Source organism: Bos mutus, chromosome 14 (assembly GCF_027580195.1).
Source record: "Bos mutus isolate GX-2022 chromosome 14, NWIPB_WYAK_1.1, whole genome shotgun sequence".
In the NCBI taxonomy this organism is placed as follows: domain Eukaryota; kingdom Metazoa; phylum Chordata; class Mammalia; order Artiodactyla; family Bovidae; genus Bos; species Bos mutus.
Genome location: NC_091630.1, coordinates 59,030,039 through 59,050,762, shown reverse-complemented (window position 1 = coordinate 59,050,762; position 20,724 = coordinate 59,030,039). Strand labels below are relative to the sequence as shown.

Here is a 20,724-nt window from a genome sequence, read left to right as displayed (position 1 = left end):
ACCTAGGAGATTAGTTAAGGCTACAGGTGAACTGGTGTTTTTCCGAAAGAAAATGGAGAAATCTTTATTTGTACCATGTTCAGGAATAGAGATAATTAGTTGACTTAAGATTTGAATGCTTGTTACTGTGTCCCAAACACTGCTAGGTAATTGATCTCATTTGGTAAATCCTGATTGAACTGCACTTCTTCCTGCCTTTCTGGGTTTGTGATGGGAAAGTTTGCATGGGTTGACTTTTAATATTTGCCTGAACTAGCGGACTCTATAGTTAATGGCTTATCACTGTTTGCTTTGTTTGTTTAGTCATGAGCTGGACCTCGATGAAAACCCGGACTCAGACTTTGACAACGATGGTTCTCTTCTAGGATTCAAGCACGGCTCAGGGCAAAAGTAATGTTCCATCAACGCTGTTGTCTTCTAGAAATCTTAAACCACTAAGCAGTCCTCAAGCTCTCTTGATACTCAGATAGGGAATGGTGGTTACATATTTCATGGCATTTGAGGTGTTACAGTCAAAGCACTAACCTCTCTTATTAGTAAGAATTGTAGAGCTAACACTGTGCAGTTGATACATTCACATTATTAACTCAGTGTTAATAACTAAAATCCAGTGTTTTTAGCCTACAAAATTGTAATCATCTCTTTGTACTCCAAGCCATATAATCATTTAAGGCTAGAGTTTATAGAAGTTAATAATATAAAGGGTTTTCCTGATAACTGCCACATTTTAAAATTCCTGGCAGAATTTATTTCTAGCCACATGTAATTTCATTGAGAAATCACTTAGGTAGCTCTTGCTGGTATATATTCAGAGATTTATTCTGTTACCTGGAATTTAACTTAACTGTTCTTCTATTTGGAGCACACAATTTCAGTAAAAGAGAAGGGTAAGATATACTTTTTATTAAGTTTATAGTATGGGTGGAAGATACACTTGACATTTAAAGCCAAACTTTTCAGAGTTTAAGTGCTGAATTGTATGTTATACTATAGGTCCGTAATAGTCTGTAGGAGAGGCAGTTAGTGAGGCTTCAGAGAGTCAATGAAGGCTTCACAACGGACATTTGTCTTCTAGGACTGGAAAAATTCACATGGTTAGATCAGCAGATGTTCTCTAGTTAACTTTAGTAATGGGGGTTTACTTCTTAGGTGAGTTCAGATTGATTTAAGAATCTAGTGGCCACTTTCAAGATAATTTGAAGATATCCAGAACAGGGTTAGAAGAGCTTTGGCATCACCTTACTGTGAAAAAAATTGTATTTTCCCCAATGAACATTGGGATTATAGTTTCCTGCTGTTTCTTTGTTACATTTTACAATATAATTTTTCCTTTCTGTTTTAGGTAAGATGTGTTGATATTATTCCCACCATTGGTGTTTCACATTTCCTTGAGAATTAATCTACAAGCTAGACCTTAAAAAGTCCTCTGCAGTCCTCTGCATGTTTAACTTTATTTTGTAATTTCCATAATTTAAAAAAATGAAATAAAAGTATTGACTGCTAATAGGAAATAGTGAAAATTGTTAGTTTCTTCTCTTTTCGTATAAAGAAATCCGTAGACCCTCATGTCTGAGTCCACTCCTTTTGGTTTGATCACAGATATGGAGGAATTTCAAACTTCAGTCGCCGGCGGGTCAGGTATTTGCAGAAGAACATGAAGCAGAAGTCAGAGTCCTTGGACATGAGACGACAAATCAATATGAAAAACAAGCACATCTTCTTCACTGAAGAGTCAGAGAAAACTGGTTTTAAGAAAAGCAGAACTTTGAGTAAGGTGTGTGTAATATTTGCTCCATATTTACAAACCTAGTCTGAGTTTGTGACCCTGGCCGCTTAGTTGTTGTTTGTGAATGAGAACCCTGCTTCTTCTGGTGGTGAGGGCACCAAAAATTCTGTTCCATTTGCTTCCGCAAGGCTTTTATTGTGTGAATGGAATTTGCAGAATAGGTAATTTGGGGGTGGTCTGATGGGGATGTTTGAAATCTACAAAGTAGTAACATGTGGAGCAGTAAATAGGGGATGTTGTCTGATGTGTGCAGTGATGTCTCATCTGTTTCAGGCTAAGTACCATCCTGGAGGCCTGATTTCTGACAGCAGCTACTGTAAGCCTTAATTTTGAGGTCACCTAGAGGTGACTGGGGAGAAGGCAGTGGCACCCCGTTCCAGTACTGTTGCCTGGAAAATCCCATGGATGGAGGAGCCTGGTGGGCTGCAGTCCATGGGGTCGCTAAGAGTCAGACACGACTGAGCGACTTCAATTTCACTTTTCACTTTCATGCATTGGAGAAGGAAATGGCAACCCACTCCAGTGTTCTTGCCTGGAGAATCCCATGGACGGAATAGCCTGGTGGGCTGCAGTCCATGGGGTCACACAGAGTTGGACACGACTGAAGCAACTTAGCAGCAGCAGCAGAGGTGATCAATCTTAACTTTGCAGACAAGTTCACCCTACTGTCATGAGCCCTACAGCTAATTTAGTGACTCACAGTGTTAACTGGAGCACACACATCCCCTCTCGGATTTTGCTATACCAGCCTTCTGAGTACCTAGGAAACAAAAGTAATTAGAGTTGCTTTTGCTTCGATTCTTGAGTGATCCTCCTCTGTTATAGAAAAAGAGCTCCATCCAGTGAGCAGTTTCATGTCTGCCACCTCTGGGGCAGCTCTGTAGAGCAATGAAGCAAAGTCTCAAGCCCCATGATGACTTTGTTTTACCCTTTGTGTACATTATCTTTCCTTAACTTCACCATCCTTCTAAAACATCCTACAGATTTATCGCTGGTTTTATTTTTACTGTATTTCAGATTGCTTGGTTTGTGGTGTTATTTTACTATGTGAGTGGCCCTGGCTATATCTGGAACAAATTTCCTAGTACCAGTTTGATCAGTCTAACAGGTCTTCCTAAACTGTGTTGGATGTGGTAGTCCCGTACATTCGTCCATAGCTGAAGAGCTGAAACATAACTGCTGTGTGTGGCTGAGAAAGTAAAATCAGTGTGGCTGTTGTGCCCTTAGTATCCGATTGGTGCCCCCAAAGGAAGGTTCTGGGTTGTGGTCTCCGCCCATTGCCTCTCTGTCACTCTTATTCTCATCTCTTGACTCTTAGGAAGATCAGGAAGATCTGTTACGAAGAATATTCACGTTAGAAAATTGCATGAAATTGTGCATCATCTGACCTTGAGCCTTGTTTGCATTTCAAAGAAGAAACCTGTTTCTTAGGAATCACTTTACTGACTGCTGCTTCATTAGAAGGCAGCTCACATTTTCTTTAGACGGATTGACACTAAATCTTTGTAGAGTTCTTCTCTGATGCTGAATACCATTTAACATAGATCAGATAGCCTGGGCCATTGCAGAAAATTCTGTATAGTTGGAAAAACTAAAAGTTATGGCTCAATAGTAGGTGAGTGCATTTGTAATGGTAATGTATATTACGGTTATATTGTTAGAAGACCTAATGGAAAGTTACTGGAACAGAGACCTTTATCCTCTTAGTGTTGATTGCATGCAGGAAGGTCATCGTCTTGTGTTTAAGTGAGGTCATGGTATATCCAGGTAACATTTAGGTTGGAATTACATAACTTGTATGATGTAATGTACATATCTGAGCTAATACTGTGACGCAGCTTGTCAGGTCAAAAATGGTAAAGCAGGTAGACATGTTCTTTGTAACAAAGAATTAATTCATGCTTGTAACATTTTAACATTTCAGGTAGAAAAATTTCTAAAATGGGTTAAGGAACCAGTGGATGAAGAAGCATCGCCAGAGTCGGTTTCTCATAACAACATGCAAGACACTTGCACAAGCAGTGGCTCAGAGGAACCAGAAGTGTCTGTTGAGAAGGGGGATTACCCGGTGGAAATGAGTGAGGCAGAACCTGGACAGCATCCTGCTGTGTGTCCAGCCGGGGAAGTGGGAGCAGAGACGCATGACGGGACCAGCCCAGAAGCCGCCGGGACAGATACAGAGGGCTGCGTGCTCCAGGCTGCTTCGGACCCTCGCCAGGAAGAGGCTGAAGGTGAGAATGTGCTCACACTGTCACGGGCGGAAGGTCATTGTTCTCAGTGTGCCTTTCCCTCGTTACCGTTTACGATCATCTACACCTCCAGACTCAGAGCCCCCTTGGCTGCACAAGCACGGTAAAATAAAAAGTTAACTCACATAGGGAGCTATTGGAGCACTTCCATCGATGCCATTAGACTGGCGTCTGCCACCACACTGCTCTGTAGGCTGCGTGTTCTGGAGCGCAGCCCCAAATTCTAGTTATTTGATGTAACCACACTTTAGATAACTTCACCTGTGATTTCCTCTTTCTGTAGTCACCATCTGTATTGGTTCTGTTCTTTTGTTCTAGCTGAAAGTCAGAAAAAGAAGAAAAAGAAAAAGAAGAACAAAAAGGAGCTGAATCTACCCCCTGACATCGCTGCCGTGCCTGAGCTTGTGAAGTACTGGGCTCAGAGGTACAGGCTCTTCTCCCGTTTCGATGATGGGATTAAATTAGATAGAGGTAACGTGGATGTGTAATTTTTAACTTCGTTTTGAAATAATTTCAGATTTATAGAAAAGTTATAAGAATTGTAAGAAACTTTCATATCCCTTCTACTCAGATTGAGCTCTTTCTACCGTTTTGCCACATTTGCTTTGTCATTCTGTGTATGTGTGTTTTGTGATCCAGCTACTCCTACCCCTTAATACTTTGGTGTATATTTTCTAAGAACAATGATGTAACAGTGATAAGGTTAGAAGTTTAACATTGTTACCATGTTATAATCAACAAAGTAGTGCTCTCCTTTCATCAATTATCCTAATCATGTCCTTTGCAGCATTTTTTTCCTTCCAGTGTAGGATCGTGTATTACATTTATTTTCATGTTTCTTTTCCTTTAATCTGGGACAGTTCCTCAACCTTTTTGCCTTTCATGACTTTGACATTTTCTAGAGAATAGCTGCCAGTCATCTTCCACAGTGTCTCTCAATTTGGATATAAACGTGTTTTTTAAACTCAGACTCAGGTTTATTCTGTATTTTTAGCACAATTGATAGATGATTAAACAGAACATCTGATGAGCAGAAAGCTGTAAGTTAATCAGTTAACACTGGAAAGTTTGAATTCTTTCTCCAGCTTTCCTACCATGACCTTAAACAGCTAGCTTATACTCAGTTGCACAAACTGATGCTTATTTTCGTGTTGGCGCTACTTAAATATTTCTACCGTTTATTTATTATATATTATTTATTATTAATATTTATTAACTGTCAAAATCAGGAGGTACTGATCTGTGGTGGAGTTTCCGGGGTTCCTTGAACCTCTTAAAATTATTTGTAAAATGTTGTATATCAGGGAGCATACATAGAGTTTGTTGGGGAAATAAGACTGGATAAAAGCTGATAATTCTATAATAGGAGTTTATGAGTTTATTCTTCTACCAGTGAGGAGCCATTTAAAGTTTTGGTTTAAAAAAGGGAGAGGGAATAGGAAAATTGGTACATCATTTTGTTCAGAGAAATATTCTGAAAAATATAAATTCCTTCTGTTGGACAAGGAGGAGGAGGGCAGTGTCCTTTTCTTGTGGAGTGGACACAGGACTTCATTACTGAAGATGAAGACAACCCTACAGTCGTGTTGTCACATCCTTGCTTTCTGCAGATTTTGCCAAGTGTCTGGTACAAATCTGGTTCATTACTTCCCCTCTAGGAATGAATTAATTGGGAGCCTCAGTGAAGTTTGGGGAGTTGATCAGCTAGAACAGCTACCTTTCTATTTCCCACGATAGGCAGTCAATTGTTACTACTTCAGACAGAAAAATCAGTATTGCTTTCAGTTATTGGAGGCGTTTTGTAAAAGAATCAGGCAAGAATAGAGGTGGTTGGTTGTTTATGTGAAAATTGGGACTGGGGATAGTACTGCTCCATTTATAACAAAATTTGTAGACCTTTCTTTCAAACTGGATAATATATGATTTTTTGAAAAGAGAAACTGAGTTGTTTTTTGGGTATTTATTCAGTAGTATACATCGATGTTTGCTGTGTCTGTATCTGGCTTGGCTTCTTGACACTGAATGTCCTAACAGAAGCCTTTCCCTTTGCAGAGGGCTGGTTTTCAGTTACTCCCGAGAAGATTGCCGAGCATATCGCGGGCAGGGTCAGCCAGTCCTTGGAGAGTGGCACCATTGTGGACGCCTTCTGTGGAGTTGGAGGAAATACCATTCAGTTTGCCCTAACAGGGAAGAGAGGTAATTGGTCATCAGTGGTTTACTCATTAATTAATTTCAGTTTATTCATCAGACGTTTCGTTTTCCTTCAGCCCTATCTTTACTGAAATATAATCATAGATAATTTAATGCCAAATATTTAACAATAATAGTTAGCATATATTAAGACTACACTTTGGGTACTGTTGTGTTTAATATGTATCAGTGTATTTAGTCAATAGTCTTGTGATATGTATCTTTTATACTTTCTGTGTTTAACAAATAAACTGAGAAATAAAACATGCAGTAATTTGCCCAAGATCACACAGACCCAGCTCAGTAGCGGCAAGATTATAACATGATATAAAAGTAAAACTATTAAAATGGGGGAGACTTCTCTGAAAGAAGAGAAGCGTAGATGGTGCAGCAGGGGAGGTGGGGTCCGGCTTTGCCCTCACCTGCTGTATGATTTTAGACTACCTTTAATCTTAATGGAAAGGAGAGATTAAACTGAGAGAATGCTGTGATACCTTTCAGCTTTGACATCCTAAGACACTAAGAACCTTTTAAATATTAGACTGTCCTCATGGTTGTTTGACTTTGGAATCCCAGAAAAGAAAACCTGTTACTGTATATCTGCCAGGAACTGTGTCAGGTAGGTGGTACATGTGCTGTTTCCAGAGATGGGTTGAGGGGAAGGCTTAAAGAGACTGGACAAGGTGGCCAGTGGCCGCCATTCCTGGACATTGCTGTTCCCCGCGGTATCTCCAGCACCTGTCAGCACTTCATTCACCTGCCAGATTGAGTTGCTCACACTCTGTTAGGCCCGAAAACAAAAATGGCTTCCAAGAGAGCACAGGTGAAAACAGGGCGATTAGCCAAATACAGTTGGTGTTGAAAGTCACTTTTTTTCTGTTGAATTTTTGCTGATGACAGTGTATCTCTACATCTGTCTCCATGCTATCAATTCAGCAGATTAAGCAGCTAAAAAGGACCTTGTCCCTTTTATAAATATGAAAGTTATTTAGAAGAATAGTGTTGTGGATGGATGATTTTGCAACATAGGGTTGGTGCCTGTATTCACTGTTCCAGTGATGTACTTAGTGCATTATTTCCCCAAAGCATTAACAAACCTTGAAACCAACATTTTCTGTAATACAGCTATTTCCTTGTCAACCATGGTGTATGCATCAGGATTGCACTCCGCCCTTGCAGACATAAAATATTGCCACTAACATCCTGTTGCACACACAGGTGCACATGAGTAATTTACTGGAAGACATGAGTAAGTCGGAATTAACTTACGTTTGCGTTGCTAATTATGAAATTGAAGTAAATTAAATGAGAGCCCGTGTGGTAAAAACATGACGTCTGTTCCCTCTACCTAAAATGTCTCATTAAACATCACCAGCAGGTGTTTTTGCAACTCTTCTTCATAAGTTAGCTACATAGGTTTGTCAAAATGTTTTATTTGCCTTTTTGTAGACATTGTCAAATCTGTCTACTTTTGGACATTGCCTCATCTTGAGGAAATTGGTCTTCTGTGAAATCTTAGCATTTCTAAGCTGTCTGTGCAGCCATCACCTTCCCAAGTGTCTACCGTACAGCTCTGACCACAGACCAGGCTTGGGTTGCTGGGTAGCCACCTCACTAGTTACCTTGGCCCAGCGGCCTAAGTGAGACAGCTCTGCAGGCCACATCCTTGGTCTCATTTTCTTGATACAGCCCAAGTGAATCTTCCTGAAAGTGAAAGTAAAGTCGCTCAGTCATGTCCGACTCTTTGCGACCCCGTGGCCTGTAGCCCACCAGGCTGCATCCATGGGATTCTCTAGGCAAGAATTCTGGAGTGGGTTGCCATTTCCTTCTCTAGGAAGTGAATCTTCCTAGGTTAGGTGAAATTTTTAAATTAAATTCTCTCATTTATGTGGCCAAATCTCCCTTTAAAAACGCTTTTTAAAAGGGACTTAAACGCACAGAAAATAAAGACTGCTCAGAAGATGCAGTCGTCCATATAACTGACAATCAGTATCTTTGAACTCCTCTTTCTTGTCCTATTTTTAGTGATTGCCATCGATATTGATCCTGTTAAGATCGATCTTGCTCGCAATAATGCAGAAATTTATGGCGTAGTGGACAAGATCGAGTTCATCTGTGGAGATTTCCTGCAGCTGGCTTCTAGTCTAAAGGCCGATGTCGTGTTTCTCAGCCCGCCTTGGGGAGGACCGGACTACGCCACTGCCGAGATCTTCGACATCAGCACCATGATGTCTCCGGATGGATATCCTTTGGAAGTCCTAGAGTTCACTCAAACAGTGCTTTGGAGAGGAAACGTCTGTGTGTGTGTGTGTGTGTGTGTGTGTGTGTGTGAGAAATTAGTGAACAGGAGAGATGTTAGCTAATAGCACTTGATAGATTCCAGTTTGTTTTGCGTAAAAATTAACTGGTGATTGATTTCCAAAAGTTATGGCAAATATGAGGTTATATTTCCATTGGTTGCTCTCCAATTGTCCCATTAGAAAATAAGAACTAAAGGGCATTAATTGTTTGGAATTACTGTCTGGAAATCAGGGGTTTCCTCAGGACCTGTTCCTGGGCTCTGGGTGACTGTCCCTTGACTTATCTTCGGCTCACACTGACCTAAGTTGTCTGTGTCTCCAAGTTCTTCCTGTTACTTCTCCAGGTTACTGGAGCAAACCCCTTATTTCAGGAAGACTAGCATGTGTTCCAGAAGGCAATGGCACCCCACTCCAGTACTCTTGCCTGGAAAATCCCATGGATGGAAGAGCCTGGTAGGCTGCAGTCCGTGGGGTCGTGAAGAGTAGGGCACGACTGAGTGACTTCACTTTCACTGTTCTCTTTCATGCCTTGGAGAAGGAAATGGCAACCCACTCCAGTGTTCTCGCCTGGAGAATCCCAGGGACGGGGGAGCCTGTTGGGCTGCCATCTATGGGGTCGCACAGAGTTGGACATGACTGAAGCAACGCAGCAGCAGCATGTGTTATTTTTCCTTTTATCTCAATTCCCCAGAGTAGTCATTTACGGCTCTTAACTGGAATTGTTTTAAATCGCTAATTAAAATTTAGAAAAAGTACAGTAGACAGAGTTACTTGTCTTTATTCTTTACTAGAAAGATGTGGTTATTGTGCTTTCCCGTTCATCCTGTTTTCACAAAAACTAGGAAATAGCAGAAAGAAAGTGTGTGTTTCTAGCTCTCGGTTGCTACCCTAGGATAATCCAATACATAGATTAAACTTCTAATCCCTGACCTGTTAGAGACAGCTCAGTCAGTTCAGTCACTCAGTCGTGTCTGACTCTTTGTGACCCCATGGACTGCAGCACGCCAGGCCTCCCTGTCCATCACCAATTCCCGGAGTTGAGTCAAACTCATCTCCATTGAGTCGGTGATGCCCTCCAACCATCTCATCCTCTGTAGTCCCCTTCTCCTCCTGCCTTTAATCTTTCCCAGCATCAGAATCTTTTTTAATGAGTCAGTTCATCACATCAGGTGACCAAAGTATTGGAGTTTCAGCTTCATCATCAGCCCTTCCAGTGAACACCCAGGACTGATTTCCTTTAGGATGGACTGGTTGGATCTCCTTGCAGTCCAAGGGACTCTCAAGAGACTTCTCCAGCACCACAGTTCAAAAGCATCAATTCTTCGGTGTTCAACTTTCTTTGCAGTCCAACTCTCACATCCATACATGACCACTGGGAAAACCATAACTTTGACAAGACAGACCTTTCTTCTCCTTTAGGTCCCATTCGAGGTACTTTTGGGCTTCTCAGGTGGCTCAGTGGTAAAGAATCTGCCTGTAATGCAGGAGACCCCCGTTCAATCCCTGGGTCTGGAAGGACCCCCTGGAGAAGGGAATAGCAACCCACGCCAGTTTTCTTGCCTGGAAAATTCCATGGATAGAGGAACCTGGAGGGCTAGAGTCCATGGGGTCTCAGAGTTGGACATGACTGAGCAACTAACACACACACAGAGCGCTGTTCCACATCAGAATACACTTGGGTTATGATATCACAGTTGAAGAACATATCTCTGATCAGAAATCAACCGCTGTTTTTGTTACTTTTCCTTAACTACTGTCTACCTTTGAAATTTTCAGACTTGCCCAGAAGATCACTAATAATATTGTTTTCTTTCTTCCAAGAAATGCTGATACCGACCAGGTAAGCCATTACTAAAGATCTTCTATGAACCTCTGGTGTGACTGTTACAGAGACTAGACAGAAAAAGATACAGGGTATTTCTTTACTTGAGAGCATATTTATGAGAAATGCCTGGCTTTTTTTTCCTATTATTAGAAAACTAGAAGTCTCAGCAGTTAAGTCTACCCATGCCCATTTCATCCTGTTCATCTCCTTGGCTCCCGGCGTACATGACCATAAACAGAACACTCAGGGCTTTTCGTTCCATGTCCTGAAAGGATGAGTGTGTTGTGTTCCAGTCTTGCACACCTGACATAGCCAAGATACCTTTACTGAAGCCTGCCTTGAGAATAGGTGTTAGGTATTCCTGAAAATGACAGCCTTGATGGATACACAGACAGATGAAACCTTAATGTGACCAACAGTTTTTTTCTATGGTCTTGAGGTGTAGGGCACTTGACTAACATTCACATATCCTTGTTCTGTTCATATCACAAACATTTATTTTAAACATGTTGGTTTTTTCCCTAGAATAATAACTGCTTCACAGCGATCCGAGGATGTCTTGGTTTCATGCTTTCGTTGATGTGTTTTGTAAGCACCTATCACTCCAGTATTCTGTTCTAGAGCATTCCATGAACTATATAGTCCATGAGGTCGCAAAGAGCTGAATTAGCGACTTTCACTTTCATCACATATCTGCTTTGTGCTAAGTATGCTGTTGAGAATCTTTGGTCTTTCATCTTTAAGTTTTACTCCAGCATTGCTGGGTGTTGGTTTTTCCTTTCTCTCCCATTTGGTACTCTGAGAGCTGACTCTCATTGAGCTTTGTTCATCATATTTAACTCTGAAATTATCTCCATTATTTATTCAGCTATGTTCTCACCATCTTTTTCTCTTTATCAGGACATGTATTACATGAAAGTTAATGTCCCATAACTGTATTTTCTGGTGTTTTGTCTCCTTTTCCCTTCTGGGAGATTACTTCTGTCTGTTCTTCATTCCTCACATATATAAATTCTTTCTATCCCATCTAATGTGTTTTTTGAAGAATAAATGAAATAAGTAAACCAGTTTTCACAGTCCCTCCAGCCCATAAATCTTCAAAAATTCTTGTGTCTGTTACTCAGAAGATCCTGCCATAAAGTTACTGTGGAAAGAATGTAAACATTACTAAGATTTGGAAGAAGAACAGTAGGTAAAGATGTCACGATTTCCCTAGAGGGGAAAATGGACATCTTTAGTATTTGTAAACCGGGGACTTCCCTAGCGGTCCAGTGGCTAAGACTGCTGCCGCCGCAGAGGGCACAGGTTCCGTCCCTGATCAGGGCACTAAGATCCCACAAGCCATGAGGTGCAAACACCACCCCCGCCCCCCCAAAACTGTAAAATGACAGAATCTAGTTTATAAACACACATTCCAGATTGCAGATTTTTCTCTTCTCCTCTACTAACCGGTAACACTTACGTACTGAACATGTTCTTGTGTTTGTTTGTTACACTTTCCCATCTTTGCTTCATCTGCTTAATCTTTGGAATGCTGGGTTTCAGATCTGGCTGCAAATTAAATCACCTGAATAGCTTCTTTTTTTTTTTTAATTGTAGTAGAACATTCATGACAAAATTCACCCTAAATCACTCTGAAGCATACGGTCCAGGAGCGTTAAATACATTCGTGTTGTGGGACAGCTGTCAGCACCATGTGCCTCGGGACTTTTCTGTTTTCTGACACTGCAGCTCTGTACCCATCACAGACTGATTCCACACCCGTCCACCACTGCCCCCAGCGCCCGCCTTCTACCCGCTGTGTCTGTAAATCTGACTGCTCGTATATGCCTCAGTGAGTGGAGCCATACGATATTTGTCCTTCTGTGTCTGGCTGTTTTCACTTAGTATACTGTCCTTAAGGTTCATCTGTGTTGTAGCGTGTGTCAGAATCTTCCTTTATTTTTAAGGCTGAATGACAGTCTGTTGTATGCACACGCGTTTTGTTCATCCTGTTACCCGTCTGCGGACATTCAGGGTTGTTTCCGCCTTTTGACTGCTGTGGATAATGCCACCATGAACACGGGTGTACACGCATCTGGTCAAGTCCTTGCTTTCGGCTTTCTTGGTTATATACCCACAAATGGAGCAGCTGGATCAGATGGTGATTCTATTTTTGGGTTTTGGACTGTTCTCCACAGCAGCAGAACGATTTTACATTCCCAACAGTAGTCACAAGAGTTCCAGCTTGCCCACCGTCTCAGTAACATTTGTTATTTTGTTTGGTAATAACTATCCTAGTGGGTATGGAACAGTACCTCACTGTGCTTTTAGCTTGTGCTTTCCTAAGTGATGCTGAGCGTCTTTTCATGTGTGTGTCTTCTGGGTATTAACCCTTTATTGGATATATGCTTTCCCAGTTTTTTCTCTCATCCCATGGGTTGCCTCAGAAGTGTTTTTTGTTACTCTTGTTCTGGCCACACCGCACAGCCTGGGGGATCTTCGTTCCCCAACCAGGGACTGAACCTGAGCTCCCTGCAGTGAGGGTGCAGGGTCCTAGGGACTGGCTCACCAGGGAAGTCCCCCTTTACTCTCTCAGTAATGCCTTCTAATGCACAAAATGTTTTCATTTTGATGAAGTTCAGCTTAGCTAATTTTTTTGTTTGTTGCCTGTGCTTTTGATGTCATCTCCAGAAACGATTGCTAAATTCAGTGTCTTGAAGATGTTCTCCTGTTTTCTTCTTGGTACAGTTGTCACTGAGTAGCTTTTTTAAACTACTGATACTCAAATCTACTGGGGAAGATTCTCTCCAGTTTATTTTCTAGGATGAGGCCCACACATGAATTTTTAAAATACCCCAAGTGATTGTCATGTGCAGCCAGAAGTGAGATTCTCTGGGTTAAAAGAAGAGGAAACAGAATGAACAAATCAGTTCTCCTCTGAGTTTTAAGGGGATAATCTTAGATCTTGGTGCTTGTCATCTACTGGTGAGACTTTGTGTCTAAACATCAGGTCTCTCAGGTAGTGTGTGCTATGACAGGAGAAAGAAAAAGCACTCTCTCCTGGCTTTATGTATTTTTATATCAAACTGAATATTAAACCTAACATCTGCTATTCATGTGACTCAGTTCTAGATTCCAAGATAAGGCTGAGTCTATTCCATAATTCTGTTTTTCTTGCATGTAAATATTACACATCAAGAAAAGGAAAAAAAATTTTTTAAGAAAAAATAATTGTACATCATAACTAGTCTCACAGGAGGCTAAATGATCCTTCTATGAAACATTAGATGGGATATTTGGGTACTTGAATGACAATAGGAAATTCACTATCACGAAAGTTTGAGTGAGTACATTTTTTCTAGCTAAATGAACACTTGCCCAAGGACAAAGTGAACTTTTTTTCTTGGATTTTGATTTTCACAACACCTGGCAGAATTGCAGTTGGTAGCTAGCTCATTCACATATTCTACCGCTAGAGGGCGTAATGATACTAGAGAATAATAAAAGTAAAAAAAAAACTTGAAATTTCAAATGCATTATACTGGTATTGAATTTGGATCAAATTACTATAGGAAATCAGCTTTTCTTTTTAAAATTAAAATTATCCACATATAGGATTTTTTCTCCCAATTTTAATCTGTTTGATGTATTTTAATAACTTCCGTTTTGAATTTATTTTTAATTGGAAGATGCTTGCTTGACATTGTTGTATTGGTTTCTGCCATCCATCCACATGAATCAGCCACAGGTAGACCACATGTAGGATTTTTTAAATGAGAGAAGAGATGGTACGGCAAGGTTTAGAAAGAGCAGAGTGGCATGCTTGACATGAAGTCGAGTTCATGAGAGTCCAGTCCTTAGTTGTACTTCCTGTCCAAACAGACTGGCGTTTCTTTTGGTAATCGTAGTATATTTTGGTCCAATACCAAAAATATAGCCTGTAATTGGGAACTGCTGATTTTTATCAATTTACTTCTTTCCTTCCCTCCCCTCCCTCCTTCCTCTTCCTCTCCCGCTCCTTACCCCACCCCTCTTAATTTATTAAACTTAAAAAAGGGGAAGGAACCAGATGACATTTTGTCAGTTAAACCTACTAGTGAAAAATAAAGACAGCTGTAAATTGATGGCAATAAGTTTGCTTGAAACAAAATATTATTTATTGCCTTGAACTACATAATTTTTAGTTACATAGTTACAATTTCAACTCCAGAATTCTAACCTTGAAAATGTATGTACTTGTGAAAATATCTTTTAAAAGCACAAAAAGGCTAAGGTTAGAAATCATTTTTAAATAGAACACTTAAAGTAACATACTAATTCTGTTTTAAATTTCTTGCTAAACACTAGGTGGGTGTTTTTGATACTTGCTTTAGTTGTCCATCGTCTGAGTCTCCTGGCTAGAATGAGAGATTCACGAATGCTTCCTTTGGTTTTGTTTTGGTTTTGGTGCACTCCACTGCCTGGAAGAAAAACCCTTAAGCCATTTACTCAGTAGTTGTTGAATAAAATAATCTGTCATAGACCTCAAAAACTCCCATGTAAGACATCTTCATTCCTTTTTCTACCCAAAACCCCCAAGTGCAGGAAACCTTACCTTCTCAGATTCATTTTAATGTAATTCTGTGTATGAATTACAGGGTGCTCTTTTCAGAGAGATTGGTAATATTCCTCCTTTTTAGATTTAGGAAGCCAAACCTCATCTTAATGGCTTTCTGCATTGATGAGCAAGTTACGGGTAGAACTGAGATGTTGCTGCTTGCCTCTGGGTGCTCTGCTCTCCCTGTTCCGGCAGATTTTTTGCTGCTGTTTCAGCTCAGCGCCGCTTCTCTTTACCCACCTCGTCTCTCCTTTCCTTCCTCTTCCTCTCAATCCCCACCCCACACCCAGAGAAGACTTCTGCTTTGCCAGTCTCAACTTTTTTTATGTAAATCATTATTTAAAGGAATGGGAGAAATACTGTGCTTAAGTTATATCTTAATTCATAGATAAATTACTGTGAAGCAATTATATTTTAAATATACTAGTCGATACGCCTTTCATTGGTTAAAGACAAAATTCTTCATTTGCCCTTTCTCGTGAAAAATCAGACTGGCACAAAGATTGCTGTTGTTTAGTCGCTCAGTCATGTCCAGCTATTTGTGACCCCATGGACTGCAGCACGCCAGGCTTCCCTGGCCTTCACCATCTCCCAGAATTTGCTCGAACTCATTTCCATTGCGTCCGCAATGGCATCAAACCATTTCATCCTCTGTTGTCCCTTTCTCTTCCTGCCTTCAGTCTTTCCCAGCATCAGGGTCTTTTCTAATGAATTGGCTCTTTGCAACAGGTGGCCAAAGTATTGAAGCTTCAGCTTTAGCATCAATCCTTCCAATAAATATTCAGGGTTGATTTCCTTTAGGATTGACTGGTTGGATCTCCTTACAGTCCAGGGGACTCTCAAGAGTCTTCTCCAACACCATAGTTCAAAGTCATCAGTTCTTTGGCGCTCAGTCTTTTTTATTGTCCAGCTCACACATCCATACATGACTACTGAAAAAACCCTATGTTTGACAATGCAGACTTTTGTCAGCAAAGTGATGTCTCTACTTTTTAATACACTGCCTAGGCACAAAGATATCAGAATAGAAAACGAAACACTTCTTTCTTCCTGATAATTGCTGCTCTGAGATGACTTCACTATTTTTCACTTCTAGTTTTACTTTAATTACTTTATGCCTTTTTAGTCAATAGTGGGATGTATACGTGCATCTTCTCGTTGTAGCAGGTACTGTTTGGCTTCTGCTGCCATCTATCCCTATTGATAAAAACACAGCCATCTCTTTGCATCTCTGGAAGAGGTTGATATCAACATTGTTACTTTCCTAGTGGGACAGCCTCTTTTTTTTCTTTCAGCGTGTACCCTGGAATGACCTTTGCTTCTTCCCTATTTCTGTATCTGTGACATTTTTCTAAGGAGAAGTTGAAGTACTGTAGAATACATGCTCATTGATGATACACAGTAAATTTTACTTCCCGCTGGAAGCTGGTGGAGCACATGTAATACCACTGAGATTAGATGTCTCACCTCCAAACCAGTCCCTGGGACTCCGGGAGCCCTCTGTCCCCTACTCCCTGTCTCCAGACGGCACCTCTCTGTGCAGAACACACAGCTGCAGTGTTTCCGGTTACAAGGACAGGACTGCAGTCCCTGGGACTCCGGAAGCCCTCTCTCCCCCACTCCCTGTCTCCAGGTTTCTGACTCCCAGGCTTCCACTCTGTCCCCCTTTCCCTTCACCCCCCTGCCACCCTCAACAAACTGGTCTCTGGTGATGGTTAGAAGGGAGTGTATTTGCTAGTAATAGACCTGAGAGGTTAGACAAAAGATGCTGGACTAAAATGAAACTTTGTGTAAGGACTTAGGGTAGTAAAGCATTGCTCTTGTGAAGCATCCTTTTGAGGTTAACTCTTCGGAGATGAAGAGTTGGTGGTACTTTTAGCTTCTCAATAACAGGGCCAGTCACCGTATACGAGTAGACCTCAAAAAGAGCAGTATATTTAATCACAGTAAAGCGGGGAGGGGAGACTTAAAAATATACACACGCAAGAGCAGCAGGTGGAGGAGGTGATTCAAGCTGGGAGAACAGCACAGAGCCCACCGAGGAAGCAAGAGTCAGATCACAGAAGCTGGAGCTCCCGTGAGAGATGGACAGGTCTGTCTCGCTCTCTGATATGTTCTATCTTAATAAATAACCTGATATTCGGGAAGGATATGTGGTTCTGTTCCTCTAAGTTCTGTAACTTCTGGCTTTGGAGAGATTAGGTCTTATACAATAACATAGCACTGTGATCCTACCCATAATGTCAAAAGTATCTGAAACAACAAGTATTTCTGCCACCAAACACTTCACTAATACTCACCTGGAAAGTGACAGTGAACATTTGAGATGCCTCATTATTTGAAAGTCTTAAAAGCCTGAGTGGTATTGTCTTGATAAAGCATCTGAATGGAAGGTTCATTTTGAAATCATGCTTATGTGCGTATGACTTTCTTCTGTTCCATTTTCAGGTGGCATCCTTGGCTGGGCCTGGAGGGCAAGTGGAAATAGAACAAAACTTTCTTAATAATAGGTTGAAGACAATCACTGCTTATTTTGGGGACCTGATCCGAAGATCAACCTCTGAATCATAAGTGAGGTGGGACAGAGAGACCAAAAGATCATGTAGCAGTCAGATTATCATTCACCGGAGTTACTCTCTGTGCTCACTGATGTTTCGTGCCCAGAGTCTAGTGGGTATTTGTGCCCAAATACACATTTTCCCTCACTGGTACAGTACTATGTGAAATTTGCCTTTAAGCATCCATTTATTTTATAGTTAGTGTTTTTTAAGTTTCTATGGGAAAAAATGAAATACATTTTATAATGTAAAAATTTATATTCTTTTTCTATTAAAACAGCAGTCAGCAGAGGAAGAAAATGTGTCTCTTAATTATTCATCTAAAATGTGTGTTCGGTCATTTTTACAAGTAGGTCAGAATTCATGGACATGGGGCTCTCTGCCCACTGGGGATGTGGGATCTTTATCTTCCAAATAATACAGGCATATTAAACATTAAACAAAACATGGCTTTGGCTGGGATGGAGCCAGGGGATTGAAATAAAGTAGAGGATTTCCAGTAAATATTAGAAAAAAATAAATAAAAAGCAACTGGGTTGGAGAATACAGCAATGCTAACTTTAGTTCTCTTGAAACTTCACAAAGTTTGCCTTGCAGTACGGTAGCAGTAGAACTGATCATTAAGGATTAAATTAATTTCTTTTTAATCACCATCAAAATCTGTCAGCGTTCTAGGTTTTTATACTTTTTCATCAGGTAGCATTAGCGTCTATACCGTAAACTTGTCGCCATTTTTTAAACAATGGCAGCGTTGGTCATCCACAGCTCTATACATGGCTCTTAGCACTAGAATATGCTTATTGGCCTCTTGGGGTGGGAGACAGGAGGGGTAAAAGCAGATATCCAAAATCACCAATTATTTTTAGTTTTTGTCACTTAACCTTTCATGCATATACTTTGTCCACAATGCATTTCCATGCTTGTATGTTGTTAATATTAAAACTGATTTGTCTTACTGAACATACATGACTGTGTGCAAATAGAACAGGAAGCCTAACCAGGGTTAAAATAGGCCTGCCCGCTTATGGCACAGATATAGCTGACTTATAAAATGACTCACTGATAGATTGCCAGTGGTCCAAAGAACTTATCAAGCAACCCCGTTGTTCAAACAAAATCTTCCTTAGAAGCCAAATCATGTTCTAGTCCAACTCGTTTTGGTCTTTTCTTCTTACTGTGAAACTTTTTAAAAACACTTTTATAAAAGTGAATATATATTCCAACAGTTTAAATACAAAGTTAACACACCTACCCTACCATCCTCCCCTGCCTTGACCCTTCCTCTGCATCTCCATTGCTCACATTTCCACTCCTCTTCCCAAAGGCAATCACTGTTGACACTTTGGTGTGTATCCTTTAAGACACTTCTCTGTTCAGTGTAACCTTGTCCTCACACAGTAGGGTAGGGTGGGATTGGATTGATTTTTGTTTTTAATGTCTTACAAACTTTTCCACATAAATACATATATGTCTTCTAACAGTCACATAATACAAATCTATGAGAATTTCTTTAACCATTACCCAACAATGAACTCATATTGTTTCCAGTTTTTACAGTTGCAGATAGTACTGCAGTGTATATTTTTAAGTAGCGTAGGTTCCTAGAAGTGGAATTTTTAAGTCAAAGGTCATGGTTATTTTTTTAAGTGTATCATGTTAGGTTGCCCTACAGAAATGTATACTCTCATTAGCTACGCATGAAATAGACTGGTTTTCCCCACAGCCTCAAAAACATCATATATTTTCACTTCTTACTGTCACCAGTCTGAATAAAGTTATTTTAATTTGCATGTTCTGATAACTAGTAAGTGTGAGCAGTTTTTCATTTATTACCTAAAATACATGTGTTAGGCATCTAATGTTTTCACCAAATGAATAGCTAATTGCTACATCATTTACTATCAAATGAACTAACATTTCTCCATCAATTTGAAGTTTGACCTTTGTGTGTGTGTAATATTCTGTTTGTGAAATTTTTTTTTCCATTGATCACTCATCCATTCTGATGCCATATGTTTTTGTGTGTGTGTCGTATGTTTTTGATTACTGTAGTCTTTGTTATATGTGTTGATAGTATTGGCTTCTATTATTAGTGTCTTAAGTTTTTCTTGGCTCTTCTTGAGCATTTTTACTTTTTTAGATAAGCATGGATTTATCAAGGTCTGTTTTAAAAACCCCAACCTTTGGGATTTTTAATTTGCAGCTTAGAAAGACTGATACCTCCACAGCATTGAATCTTCGTCTCCAAAAACGTATGAAATGTCCTTCCATTATTCTGATCTTTTATGTCTTCCAGTAACGTGTCATTTTAAGTGTATAAATCTTCTATATTTTTTTCCATGTTTATTGCTTGATGCTTCACACTTTTTGTTTGATTTTGAATAGGATCTTTTTTGTTGTTACATTTTCTAACAAGTGAATTTTGTGTGTGAAACAGAGCTTTTGAGTTCTTCCTTACATCCAGCCAGAACTCTGATAGTTCTGATAGCTTTTCCGTCATTTCACTTTGATTTTCTAAATAGGGGTCATGACATCTACATGAGTTATTCTCTTTGCTGACATGTATGCCTCCTAGTATTCTTTTCCTGTTGCGTTGGTTAGGACACCAGGAATGTCATGATAATGGCGTTTTTTTCCCTTGCTTTTTATTTTACAATGAAAGGTTAGAAGCGTTTTTTTTGAATGTTATTGCAGTAGAATTAAAATTCAAGATACTGTTTTTCTTTCCTAGAGTTTTTTGTTCATATTTAATAAAATACTAAATTACTTTTGGAATTTCCAATTACTAAACCACATCTGCATTTTGTCTTTAAATCCTGCTTCATCATATTGTATTATCTTAGTTCACTGATGATTTCGCTTGAAGAGTTTACTTTGTTCTGTTTTGTTTATGTTTTTCGTGTATGTGTGCGCCTTGTTTAGTTTTGGTATCAGAGTTAGGCTGTTCTGGCAGAATACTCTGGAAAGTATTTTATTTTTTTCTGTGTCCTAAATAACATTAATCTTTTTATTCCAGTTTTTTTTAATTGTCTTGATAAGTTTATTTTTGAATTTTAATTCCCTGAAAAATACACGTTCACTTAGATGTTGGTTTATTGAAAAAAGTTAGTACATGAGCTCATATTTGCTTTCATTCTCTAACTTTTCATTTTTTAATAATTTCTGTCATAAAAATGTTGGTAAACAAGCACAAAAACTGTCTTGTCTCAGGATCTTTATAAGAAGACCCAGACAGTT

The 20,724-nt window shown here is 39.9% G+C and overlaps 1 protein-coding gene across 3 annotated transcripts in view; it reads left to right on the top strand.

The window, feature by feature from the left end:
- TGS1 (trimethylguanosine synthase 1) overlaps positions 1–20,104 on the top strand; it is a 28,115-nt gene extending 8,011 nt beyond the window's left edge. Inside the window, exons 6-13 of one of the 3 annotated variants that reach the window (XM_070382392.1) lie at positions 304–390; positions 1,600–1,774; positions 3,711–4,017; positions 4,354–4,506; positions 6,088–6,231; positions 8,251–8,467; positions 10,287–10,365; positions 17,378–20,104. In XM_070382392.1, coding sequence (XP_070238493.1) covers positions 304–390; positions 1,600–1,774; positions 3,711–4,017; positions 4,354–4,506; positions 6,088–6,231; positions 8,251–8,467; positions 10,287–10,365; positions 17,378–17,500 — 1,285 coding nt within the window. In that variant the 3' untranslated portion in view covers positions 17,501–20,104. Of the gene's footprint in view, positions 1–303; positions 391–1,599; positions 1,775–3,710; positions 4,018–4,353; positions 4,507–6,087; positions 6,232–6,726; positions 7,058–8,250; positions 8,604–10,286; positions 10,366–17,377 lie in introns of those variants that run through there. The other 2 variants (XM_070382389.1, XM_070382390.1) reach the window with 2 other exon arrangements.
- The last annotated feature ends 620 nt before the right edge of the window (positions 20,105–20,724 follow it).